We start from the raw sequence: 13,074 nt of genomic DNA on the forward strand, positions 1-13,074 counted from the left end.
GAATTCCCATGTGCGCTAGATAATTGCGCAATAAACTTTCATTGGCCATTCGAAGAAACAATCGTCGGGTCGATTTAATTATATCGAACGTGCGTGTAACAGCGTTCTTTGCTCAACTAAATCAAATAATACCTCGGGCGAATCGATTGAAGCGATAACGTTTAACGGGAGAGGTGGACGCTGAGGCACCGAACCGACTAGGCGGGCGCTGAATTCCGTAATTTATTCCACGTTATATTTGAAATCATCTTAAATTTCTCTGACAGATATCATCGAATCTTTTTGCAGTTTAAATTTCTCTTTAGTGTTTAAACAAATTTCTCTTTGTCGAGCTACTTAATTTCTTGAGGACCTTGATTCCTTGAGTCTGGGGACCTCCGAGCTTTCTTGGGGACTTTTAGGACCTCCAGCAGAGAATTGATACTGTCATGGTGCTCTGGTCGGGAGAGATTTCCAAAAATGTGAAAAATGACTTCGTAATTCCAGTAATTTGAAGCCAAAAAATTTTGTCACTCTCAGAGATATTCTTTAGACTGTCTTATAGAGATTTTGCAATTTCGCTTTGAAAACTTTTTAACTTCATAACGCAAGCATGTAGAAACGTTTGTTAAAAAGTTTTCAAAGCGAAATTGCGAAATGGGACTCTTAAGTGTGGTCTGAAGAATATCTCTGAAAAAGTGTGACAAAATATTTGGCTTCAAATTACTGGAATTACGAAGTCGCACTGTTGCACATTTTTGGAAACCTGTCTACTGACCAATACGCCATAAGATAAACAAGGTATCAATTTTCAGAGGTTTCAAAATCACACTCGGAGTTGGTACTTATTGACCCCTGAACATTGGGAATTAATATAAAATTTTGTAAACCTAGTCGGTGCTCATAATTGGTGTACTGACCCTTAGCTCCACTGTCTTCAATCTAAAATTACAATTAAATCCGCATTGCATTGATCGAAAGTTGCAGCATTTGGTACAGGTTACAGGTTCCTGGGATTTTGCAATGACCGAGGAACAAATGTATCTGTCCATTGAGAATATAAATGTCATTCACGAAGTTCAAAGAAAAACGGGGGAAAATGAAGGACCAAAAGTGAAATCAGTATACAAAATATAATTGATCGGTAAACATAATACAATATCGATATCAATCAAATCACAAGGCAGCTATAAAGTAAATATAACGCTACGATCACAAATAAGACAGCAGTACGTGCTGGCTAAAAATTAATCTCGTACTCGAAAGAAAATGGGAACGGATCCTATTTGATGCGTTCCAGAAGAGATATAAAGTTGGTCGTTGCCATGAAAATATCCGACGGTTTTGCTTTCCGTTCGCGATCTTGAATATTCATGAGACACCACGATCCGGTCTATCGAAAACTGAGACCGCTAGAAAGCCGGAATCTTGCACTTTCCTTGATCTCCAGATACAAACGCTCTTTACGGATATTTCCGTTTCGATTCTTGGTTTTATCCGACGTTGATATTATGCAAATGTACTCTTTTGAACACTAGTCTGATTAGGTGGTAATATAGTTAGGGTTCAAGGTAATATTGTTTAAAGTTTAAATCAAGGTTTGGAAGATGAAAGTAATACTAAATTATAAGATCTGAGAACATATTTGGAAGGTTTCAGTGGAAATGGAGAGTGCCTCTCGTTATATTGCCGATTGTCTGTTATCAAATTTAAAGATTCAGAGACTGCAAGGCTACATATAATTACGAATTATCAAAAATTATATCTTTTAGTACACTCTCGTTATATTGCCGAACACATGCTATCAAATTTGAAGGTTCAGAGACTGCAAATTTGATACTGCAAACCTACATATAATTACGAATGATAAAAATTATAATATCTGTTAGTACACTCTCGTTATATTGCCGATTACCTGCTATCAAATTTGGAGCTGTAGAAAGTGCAAATTTGACAATGCATATCTTGACAAATTAGAAAATATAAAAAATTGTAATATCTTTAGTAAACTCTCGATATATTGCCGATCACCTGTTATCAAATTTGAAGGTTCAAAGACTGCAAATTTGACAATGCATATCTTGACAAATTAGAAAATATCAAAACTTGTAATATCTTTAGTAAACTCTCGATATATTGCCGATTACCTGCTATCAAATTTGAAGCTGTAGAAACTGCAAATTTGACACTCCATAACTTGACAAATTAGAAAATATCGAAAATTGTAATATCTTTAGTAAACTCTCGATATATTGCCGATCACCTGTTATCAAATTTGAAGCTGTAGAAACTGCAAATTTGTCACTCCATAACTTGACAAATTAGAAAATATCGAAAATTGTAATATCTTTAGTAAACTCTCGTTACATTGCCGATCACCTGCTATCAAATTTGAAAATAGACTGCAAATTTGCCACTCCAGCTTGACAAATTCAAACTATAAGAAATAGTAATATCTTTTAATTCTCAACATGTAATATTCTTTAACATGCATAAGCGTATTCAAGGCGATATATTTAGAGTTAACGCATTGTACTTTCTAGAATCCTAATTTGGATACATATCAAATACAGGCAAAATCGCAAGCTTCAAACCAGCTCAGGCACTAAATTCCCAAACATGTGCCATCAAACCCAGAAGCGTAATCAACGAATGAAAACCCCGGTTCTCGTTCATTATGTATTTATTCTTGAATATCGAACATTTACTGTGTCCACGAGACCAAGACACACGGGGTCCCGTGGACCGTTGTTGATACACAGAAGGGAGATAAAAAAACGTCCAACTTTCGGGGAACAAATTAGAGAGCCTACATTAGATAATCGCAAGTGGACATTGTGCACTTCTCGTGCCTCGAAGCCGCAATCGGGCAAGAAACCTGTAAACACTGTCAGTGTTCTATCGGCTAAAAAAATAGTGACTCTGACTGACGTTTAGAAAATACAGGGTTCTCGCGACAACACGACAGTGTTTCGTTTCTGGAACGATGTTACGCAGAAAGGAATCTCGAATGAGTCATGTTCCTCGAGAGGATTCCGGGGAGTCTTGCAACGAATTCCGGTAGCAATGTCTCATAATCTTGCAACCGTGGGAATTTTGAAGCTTAGTAATTTGTTGGGGATTCTTATGAAACTGATCAGAAAATTGTTAGCTGCAAAATATATTTTAGGAGTATATTTTTAGATATACTGTTTCATTCCCACCTTGTGCCACGCCTCCACGGGGCGGTGCTTATTTAACTAATACTAGGGCGCCATCTGCGCGGGAATTTTAAATTTAAAGGAACTAGGGATATTTGGACTTAAATGGCTAGAAATATAGGAATATAGGGGTTTAGGAATATAAGGAGTTGGAGATATAGGGATTCAAGGATACATATAGGGATTTAAGGATACTGGGATATAGTGATAGACAGGTTAGAGATCTGGGGATATGAGAATTGCAGAATATAGAGATTTAGAAATCTAGGAGGGAGGAATATAGTGATCTAGAAGTTCAAGAATATTGGGGTATAGGTATTTAGAAATATAGGAAATTAAGGATATGGGAATTTAAGAGTATAGGAAATTAGGGATACAGGAATTTAAGAGTACAGGAATTTAAGGGTACAGAAATTTAAAAATATAGAAACCTAAGGATATAGCAATTTAGGGATACAGGAGTTTAAGCGTACAGGAATTTATTCATACAGGGATTTAAGAGTACAGGAAATTAAGGATACAGAAATTTAGGTGTACAGGAAATTAGTGATACAGGAATTTAAAGACATAGAAACTTAAGGATATAGAAATTTAAAGATATAAGAATTTAGGAATACAAGAATTTAAGCGTACAGGAGTTTATCGATACAGGGATTTAAGAGTACAGGAAATTAAGGACACAGGAATTTAAGGGTACAGGAAATTAAGGATACAGGAATTCAAAAATATAGAAACCTAGGATATAGAAATTTAGAGATATAGCAATTTAGGGATACAAGAATTTAAGCGTACAGGAATTTATCGATACAGGGATTTAAGAGTACAGGAAATTAAGGATACAGGAATTTAAAGATACAAAAACTTAAGGATACAAAAATTCAAAAATATAGGAATTTAGGAATACAGGAATTTAAGAGAACATAAATTTAACGATACAGGAATTTATCAGTATAGGGAATTAACGATACAGGAAATTAAAGATACAGGAACTTAGGGATACAAAAATTCAAAATTATAGGAATTTAAGGACATAAGAATTTAGAGATCTACCTACACACACACAAACACATTTACCCAGTAAAAATAAGTGAACCCAACGTTCCTTTCTGCATAAAACAATGTTCTCTGCCCGGCTGCCGCGAAAGTTGAGCGAAACAATCGAAGCACGCAAACCAATTATGCTCGAAATCGTTCCTGACCACGCGATCGACCGGAAATAAACGTACCATAAAAAGAAATAAGCTTAACTCAGTCACCTGGCTATGTACACTCTTAGACACACGATTGCCATCTACAAGTCTATCCCTAAAAAAAAAAAGAAGAAAGGACAACAGAGAGTGCTCTGTTTTTTCACGTTCTCACCGCCTAGAGCCTTTAGCAACGCATATCACAGTTACAAAAATTCAACGTTTCGTCGCGCAACATTTTCCGGCTGTGATCGAATCGCGTTTTTTTTACGAAAAATTCGAGACTTTCAGCCGCTGCTTGCGTCGCGGAAAACACTCGTGAGCGTGTTCGTTTAAGGCTGTCACGATGCCAGATTTCGTTTTTGGCCGGCTTTGAGACAGCACCTACTTCGTACCGACGTGAAGTGCCTCTCGGAAACTCCACTGTGGCGCTAGTGTCGGAGCTGAAGTCTTCGCGTCGATAAGTTGGTCAAAATTAGAAGTTTTGTCATTTTTCGACTTTTCACTTGTACAGAGGTGCTGGACTTGCTTCGAGAAAATGGCGATATAAGGAGAGACTGAAGTCTTCGCGTCAAGAAATTGGTAAAATACGTTACAAGTTTTGTCATCTTTCGGCTTTTGACTTCTACAGATTATAAGTGTTGGACTTAGAGAAAATGGCGATATAAGGAGAGACTACTATGAGTTTTCTCCCTCTTTAGAGAACAGTACACTAGGATCCCTAGTGGTCACATAGTGATGTGATAAATGTATACATTTTTTAGTATCCCCACCACTCACAAACATACAACTCCCAACATTACAGTAAATGATAAAAATCCTTCCCTTATATTGCCATTTTTCCTAAAGAAGTTCACAGTAAATAATAAAAGTCCTTCCCTTATACTGCCACTTTTCCTAAAGAAGTTCACAGTAAACTACAAAAGTCCTCTCCTTATATTGCCATTTTTCCTAAAGAAGTTTACAGTAAATGATAAAAGTCCTCTCCTTATATTGCAATTCTTCCTAAAGAAGTTTACAGTAAATGATAAAAGTCCTTCCCTTATATTGCAATTCTTCCTAAAGAAGTTTACAGTAAATGATAAAAGTCCTCTCATTATATTGCAATTCTTCCTAAAGAAGTTTGCAGTAAATGATAAAAGTCCTCTCCTTATATTGCAATTCTTCCTAAAGAAGTTTACAGTAAATGATAAAAGTCCTCTCCTTATATTGCCATTTTTCCTAAAGAAGTTTGCAGTAAATGATAAAAGTCCTCTCCTTATATTGCAATTCTTCCTAAAGAAGTTTGCAGTAAATGATAAAAGTCCTCTCCTTATATTGCAATTCTTCCTAAAGAAGTTTACAGTAAATGATAAAAGTCCTCTCATTATATTGCAATTCTTCCTAAAGAAGTTTATAGTAAATGATAAAAGTCCTTCCCTTACATTGCCATTTTTCTTAAAGAAGTTTACAGTAAATGATAAAAGTCCTTCCCTTATATTGCCATTTTTCTAAAGAAGTCTGCTGCATGTTAATGATCCAAAGCAATAGTTGCAGTAATAACATTCATGTCTCGTAATCGATGACACTATCGTTTTCTATCTACCTTAGCGGAATCATAAAAAGTTTACGAGTACTTTCACGGCAATATGTCATGAATATGTATGAATCGCATAAGAAAGAGAAGACTTTTACATAGAATTCAGCTGAACGGAACACAGTGACCCGTTTCACTTCCGGTCACGTAGCCACAATTATAAACGGTTCACCGACGCGAAGAACTTCTCAACTATTGGACGAAAATATAGTATCTGTTACGATCGTTTTGTTCACTCGTGGATGACGCAGGGGAAGACGTTCGGTAAAAATTGAACGGGAGGTGAAACTGCTAAATACAGAGTGTCTCAAAAGTGAGTCCCATATTTGGCAGTCATCTTTATGCGAAGTCAGTTCGTGAAATTAGTGGAAGATATTCAAAAATAAAACTGATTTCTGAAACACCCTGTATCTTATTTCCAACACGAGTGAACGGAGGTGTACTGAACAAAATTCTATCAAAAAATATTTCTTCCAAAATTTACAACTAATCCTCCTATGGGTAATTAAGTTCCTAAACTCTTCATACTTAACATTTTGCAAAAACTAACTGGTAGTCCCAAAAGCTAAATGTCCAAAGAATCTCTATTTTGTGACATTTTTCCAGGAACTTGATTATCCACACGAAGATTAGACATCGACTCTATAAGAAATGAAAGAGTAATTCGACATAAAAAGAAAAATGGAAATTTTGTCGAATATCAGCCACCTCTGTCCGTTTCAATGTAATAACGCTAGCTAAAAAGCAACGTCGCTACGGAAGTATTCTCTTCATTCTGGAATGCAATTGTTTCTCGATCATTTAGAAACCCTCGAAGAGGCACCTGTCTAACTTTCTATGCTTGCAGCTCGTAGCCTCGTGCTTACGCGTGTACGGCTATCGTTTATAAATATACATTACGTTTAACACGGTATATATATCGCTACAGTTATTTTACACTATTTTCAAGTATTGGTTTCGTGACGGTTGAGTCTGTCTTCATCTGACCTGGTCTAACAAGACGGAGGCCGCTAAATCTACGTCGTATTCAGTCTGCTTCAGAGCACCCTCACACTGCTGTCTGTCTGCCAAGCCTAATCTGAAATCGCAATGATCTCTATTATATAATGACTCTTAACTCGGCTGATTGTATAATGATTGTTTATGATTTCGAAAAAATGGAAATTGTTTGCGTTAACTGTTCTTAGCGTTTAGCATCGTTTCAGCTGAGTGACGAAATTTCACGAGCGTGCAAATAGAAACGGGCGAAAACCCGCGAAAAGAAAGTGAATGGAATGTTAAACGAGCTGTGAACGATATGGAGGATTGTAGACTCGAAAAGTTTCGATTCGTTTTTAGGTGAAAATATTGACAAGATAAAATGGACCACATATGTGGCTCACGTCCTTTCAATAATAGGCGAGGAGGGAACAGATCTAGGGAGGACCTGAGGAAGGTCTAGGGAATTTAGAAATTTTTGGGACTTGGGGATTTGGAGTATGAAGAGGATGCAATGGAAATCTGAGAGCTTAGGAGACTTGGAAATTAGGGGTTTGGACAAAATTCAGAGAATCTAACAAGAGCCCTTCCTAGACATCTCCTCTCACACCTACTTTAAGTCTGCAACAAAGTGTAAATTCCCTTGCAAATTCACACCAAGACCCTTGCACCCTCCCTCCACAAAAGCTAATCCCTATCCCGCCATTGTACTGTATCCACATTGTACAGTATCCATTTTCAAAAGAACAAAACACCGCTCAAACCCATCACTACAAACCCTTTGGTCCATTTTTCTTTCAACCTTTCATCTGCCGCGAGCAGAACAAAGTGTCGAACGTACCTGAAAAGGGATTCGATCTTAGCCTGCCTGTCCTTCAGGATCTGTTTGGCCGCCTGATTAGTGTCCCAGCCAGTGGCCTGCAGCGCGGTGAGTATTTCCTGTTGCGACGCGTCGGTCGCCTCTCGTTGCACCTTCATCACTTTGTTTGCTCGGAACTCGTCGTTGAGGGACATGACCAGCTGCTGAGAGGCGGCTGTCAAAGGGGGGCTGACACCGGAGGGGTACGCGGACGCGGAGGGAGCTAATTGAGTATTAACGACCGTCTCGTTCATCTGAGGAGGCAGAACTCGCGTCACGGAGGTTTGTGGCGTCACGACGCCCTCTTGAGGTACGTTCGTGTGCGTTAGTTGCAGCAGATTCGAATTGGTCGCCAGATTGCTCGCTAAATTGGACTTGGCCGCGACGTTCTGGACCTGAACCAGTCCGTTCTGGACGGACTTGATGGGACTCCAGGCGGGAGGAGGGGGATTGTACACGGGAGGTTGCTTCAAATGGGGACTGAAGTCGCAGGGATGACTTTGGACCAAGAGGTTTCTTGCTGGAGCAGAACGGACTTGGGAGGTGCTGGCTGTTCCTTCTGGATGGTGGTTGTGACTTAGGTTGCAGGTCGAATTCGAGGCGGTCGATCCGCTAGTGGCGTAGTGGTTCCTGAGGATATTCTGTTGGACAGTCTTATTGTACAGAGTGTTGAACTCGTTCTGGGACAACTGGTCCAGATTTGGCACCGTCTGCTTCAGCTCCGCGTACACCTGCTCCGAGAACACCACACTGGCAGGCTTAGGTACGACGTTACTGGAGTGTGCTTGTTGAAGGTCGTTCTGGATCTGAGTTATCCCGTGGCTCGCATTCGATATAGGAGGGTTCGGAAGGGCAGCCTGATTAACCGCGGGCAACGAGTTCTGCCCGTGGTTGAAGTTCGTCTTGGACACGTTGCACTGGTTGCTTAAGTTACTGGGCGCGATTTGTAACAGGTTCAAGTTCGCCTGAGTATTACCGTAGGTACCGAGCTGAGGCGTTTGCGACTGCTGCCAAATTTGGCCGACCATTTGCTCGGTGCTCGTCTCGAGGACTCGTTGTTCAGGCTGCGTACGAGGTTGTTGAATATTCGAAGTCTTCGACTGCCAGGAGTTCTGTACCTTGCTGGGTAGATTGTTGCTCCTGTAGTCGATCTGTGGAGACTTGGGTTTCGCAGATTGAGGTGGAGGTCTCAACGCCGGGATCGTATTCTCTTGTAACTTGTTCACGGAAGAGTATGGGTCGGAGGACTCCGGATTTTGCTGGCTGGCGTTCATATTCTTGCTTGCCTCCTTCTCGCCCAGATGTTTCTCCAACTCGGCTAGGAAGGCTGGGTCCAACTTTTTAGGAGAAACGTTGTGAGCGTTTATTGTCAGCTCGCTCAGAGTTTGTGCTAGGTCATGGTTCGATTTTGGCTTCACAGGACTCTCGTTAGGGGCGGCAGGTGGAGGGGGAGGTACCTCGGCACTGGGTAAATTCCGGCTGGCCACGTTTACGTACGTCTGCGACTCTGTTTGCATATCCTCTGGCCAGTTAGACCAATTCGGCATGGGAGGACTAGGTTTGTCTATTTCGGTATAGTGGTTCTGACTGTATGCGTTACTCTCTTCAGCGTCGACGTTCACGTTCAAATTAATACTGTCGTTTCTGTTCTCTTTGCTCAGGTTTATAGAATAATGATTCACGTCTGACCCAGATTCTGGGGCAAAGTAGTTTGCACTGCCTTGACTGCTGCTGGCGTCTTGGTTCTGTACATTCCCGTACGTCTGGGTCTTAAAGTATCTACTGCTAACGTCAGACGGAACATGGCTGTAATACCTCGAGTGCGGAAGCTTCATAAACACCGAGGACGTGTCGAAAGGATCCGAATAAGCAGGATCGACGTTCCCCGGAAAGTTGGCATAAGTCCGGGGATCATCCTCCTGCCAGTTCGTCTGCTGTCGTTCCATGTCGTCGATAGGTTCGTCCAAGATATTGACTACCCGACGACAGGCAGTATCAGACTGTGCCACGTTCGTGTTCACTATCTCCTCCGGAGATAAATCGATCAAACTGCCTTCTTGGCTGCTGCTAGGAGCCGAGGTGTTCGTTGATTTCACAGGACTAGCTCGTATATCGTTCTGAAGCTTCGTGTAATTGAACTGCTTCCTCGATCGCGGAGTGCCGCAGGAGAATTTCTTTTTCAAGTGACTGTCGGGCGCCGTTGCGACTCCTACAACGTCGGGAGGTTCCATAGGATTTCGCAGATACACGTCGTCTATGTAAATAGGACTCCCCCAGCTTTTACCGAAAGGTGCACCGTGTCCAGTATGAATGAAAGAATTTTCGAGCGGTTTACTGATGTCTTCCGGTTGCTTGCGTCTCATAGGATCAACTAAGCAACGAGGGAACAGTCCGATTTGGAAAGTTCTTTGATTCTGACCCTTCCACCAGTAATTTTCTGGCCGACCATCCAAAATGACTATCTGGTCACCCTGTTCGATGGTCATTTTATCGGTCTCCTCGAAATGATTCACCGCCTTCATCACAGCTGGGACCATACCCGTGAGGGATGTTCGCAAGGAAGCGAAGGTCGGTCTTTCTGACGGTTCTCGAGCCCAGCAACGCAACATCAGCTGATACATGACCGGTGGCGTTGCTTCCGGCTCGTGTAATCGTTCTCCCTCTCTGTCGATCTTTCTCAAAATTTCTGACCCGTTCAAACCAACCCAGGGCTCCTCGCCGAACGTGAGCATCTCCCACAACGTCACACCGAACATCCAAACGTCGGATGCGTGGCTAAATTGACGCGCTTTGAGAGATTCGGGTGCACACCAGGGAAACGGCACTTTCTTGTGTTCCGTCATCACGTAACAGTCTTCCTGTTGAGGGAGAGCCCTCATTAGGCCGAAATCACCGATTTTCACTTTGTCCACTGTACTCAGAAGAACATTTCTGCAAGCCAGGTCGCGGTGTAGAAAACGTTTTGCTTCTAAATACGCCATTCCGGTGGCTACTTGCAAAGCGTAATTGCAGATGGTTAATACTGAAATCCGGCCACCCTGTTTCCGCAAATAGTCCAGCAATGCTCCAAGAGGTGCAAGTTCCGTTACCATCATCATTGGTTGTGACAATACCACACCATACAATCTAGAAAGATCAACTTATTAGTGAAAATAGTTAATTTAAAGGTTTTCAACAGCACATACCTGATGAGATTATGATGATCCAGTGTATGCATTGCTTGAACCTCAGAAACGAAATCTTCTATGACGCTTGGCTGCGTTAAAGCATCTGCTTTAAGAACCTTCACTGCAACCGGCAATGTTCTACCTGAAGGAGATGTCCATTCTCCCTTTCTAACAACACCAAAACTACCATCTCCCAATTTTATCGATAGCATTACATCTTTGTCTTGAATCAGACATGTTAATACAGAGGAACCTTCAACTGGCTGAGAGGATCTTTTATTACTTTTGGTACTACCCCCAGGTCTGATCTTGGTCATCAAGCTTTTCTTCCATTGTGTGGTCCTCTTTTTCTTAACAGCATCTAACAGACGCCTGATGCCTGGCTTTCCAAGACCTATCTTTTCAAGATCCTCTGATTGCACATAATCAAAGTGGTGCAGTCTTGTGACTTGCAGATCATCCCGTATCCTGGTGAAGAATTGGGAAAGCTGGACATCGTGCAATAGTTCTTGCAGCCATTCGGTTCCCTCATCATCAGCCATATTCAGTTCTTCTAATGTGCTACAAGAAATCAATTGTTATGAATAATTAAATATAAGTCATATGTTCCAATAAATAATTACTGGACTGTACAGTTAGTTGTTGCAGTAAGATTGTAGGAAAACATTGAAAGAATACTTTATTTATTTAAATTTTACAATAATACAAAGACAGTGCATATTACAAGTATTATAATGAAGGTGTGTTTTAAATATTAGAAAGAAGGCGTACATTACAAATGCGAGGCAATTTTTATATAACTTGAACTTTCTTTATTTTTACTGTTACAGAGTACTGTGAATTATTCAAGCAATTAGTACCAAAGCCATTGTGTGAGCATATGAAATGATACAGATACATTTATCATTCATTCTGGTCTCCCCTCAAACAGGAAATGAAATAATGTTTAGCCGTGAGTGCAGGCACTGCTGGCGCATGCCATACCATGCATTGCTTTATGAGTCCAAACAAAAAAAGTCAGACATAAATTGACCATGTGTACAGTGTAAATACTTTTATGCCAATGTACTCTGCAGGCTGATATAAAAGAATGTACGTCATGCAATCACTTATACCCTGTGTTCATAAAAGATGATTCAATAAAACACTCGGTCACTCATTATCGATAGAACACTTAATCATTTACTCAGCAAAAACAGAGAACACAGAAAGGAAAAGCTTGATGAAGGACACAAACCACAATCACCAAACTGGAAAAAATAATCAAAGCAAAAGCAACGCTCATCTCGAGTCGGTCGCTAAGGTTATCGCCTTGAATGATAGAAAGGGAGGTCCAGACGGAGTAGAAACATCGATTACCTTTTAACGAGAAAAATCAGCCTCGAAAGGAGTTACGTTTCCATTCCGTCCCCGCGCGTGATCGTCGCTATGGGGATGAGTGTGTTTACGGTCTCGAGCAGAGAAACACTATACGAAAATCGACGAAGGCGACGATGAAATTCGAGTCGAATCATCGCCACTCGAGTCTCGGCATTTTTTCGCTTCCTTGCGGGCGACGTAAGGGCGCACGGGAAAAAAAGATGCTCAAGAGGAGAAGGAGCGGGCGGACTCGTAACAATGTTCGTTTCGTCGGATTTCCAACCGAACGGCGTCCGAGACACTTTCACCGCACGAATTTCTCACGCAATGCATTGTTATGCACCCGACAACCAAGAGTTTTAACCTAAAATGTATCGCTGCTCCGCAACGCTTTTCAAACGAACTTCAGACCCGCGTTGGCCGGTTCGTAAACCGTCGACCACATTTTCGTCGGCTTTGCGAAACTTCAAACGACGAACACGAATAAACGAACCGTCCGACGAAACACAATTTCGCCTACTGCCACGGACCCATGCACGGATGCAACTGAATACTGCTCGACGAGATGGCGCTACCTTGCAGGTTGCAGAAATCAATCGTGGAATTGCATCGGAATGTTTCTGTTATAATAATACATTTTACAAGCGATTTCATTTTACAAGTGGTTTAATTTTGTTATTCCCGGGATTTGGAGGTGCCGGGAACAGGAGCAGCGCAGTTGGGTGAGACTGGGAGAGAATAACTAGATGGGAGAGCGTTGCAAGGACTA

The 13,074-nt window shown here is 41.1% G+C and overlaps 1 protein-coding gene across 1 annotated transcript; it reads right to left on the bottom strand.

Annotated features, from left to right (window-relative positions):
* Positions 1 to 1,093: 1,093 nt before the first annotated feature.
* Ack (activated Cdc42 kinase) lies at positions 1,094 to 12,845 on the bottom strand. The gene is made up of 4 exons (XM_012283918.2): positions 12,306 to 12,845; positions 10,965 to 11,507; positions 7,762 to 10,905; positions 1,094 to 7,020 (listed from the first exon to the last, which is right to left on the bottom strand). Exons 2-4 carry the CDS (start codon positions 11,486 to 11,488, stop codon positions 6,921 to 6,923), a joined length of 3,768 nt encoding a protein of 1,255 aa, XP_012139308.1. The 5' UTR covers positions 11,489 to 11,507; positions 12,306 to 12,845; the 3' UTR covers positions 1,094 to 6,920.
* Positions 12,846 to 13,074: the final 229 nt, after the last annotated feature.

The sequence above is a fragment of the Megachile rotundata genome, chromosome 16 (assembly GCF_050947335.1).
Source record: "Megachile rotundata isolate GNS110a chromosome 16, iyMegRotu1, whole genome shotgun sequence".
Taxonomy (NCBI): Eukaryota; Metazoa; Arthropoda; class Insecta; order Hymenoptera; family Megachilidae; genus Megachile; species Megachile rotundata.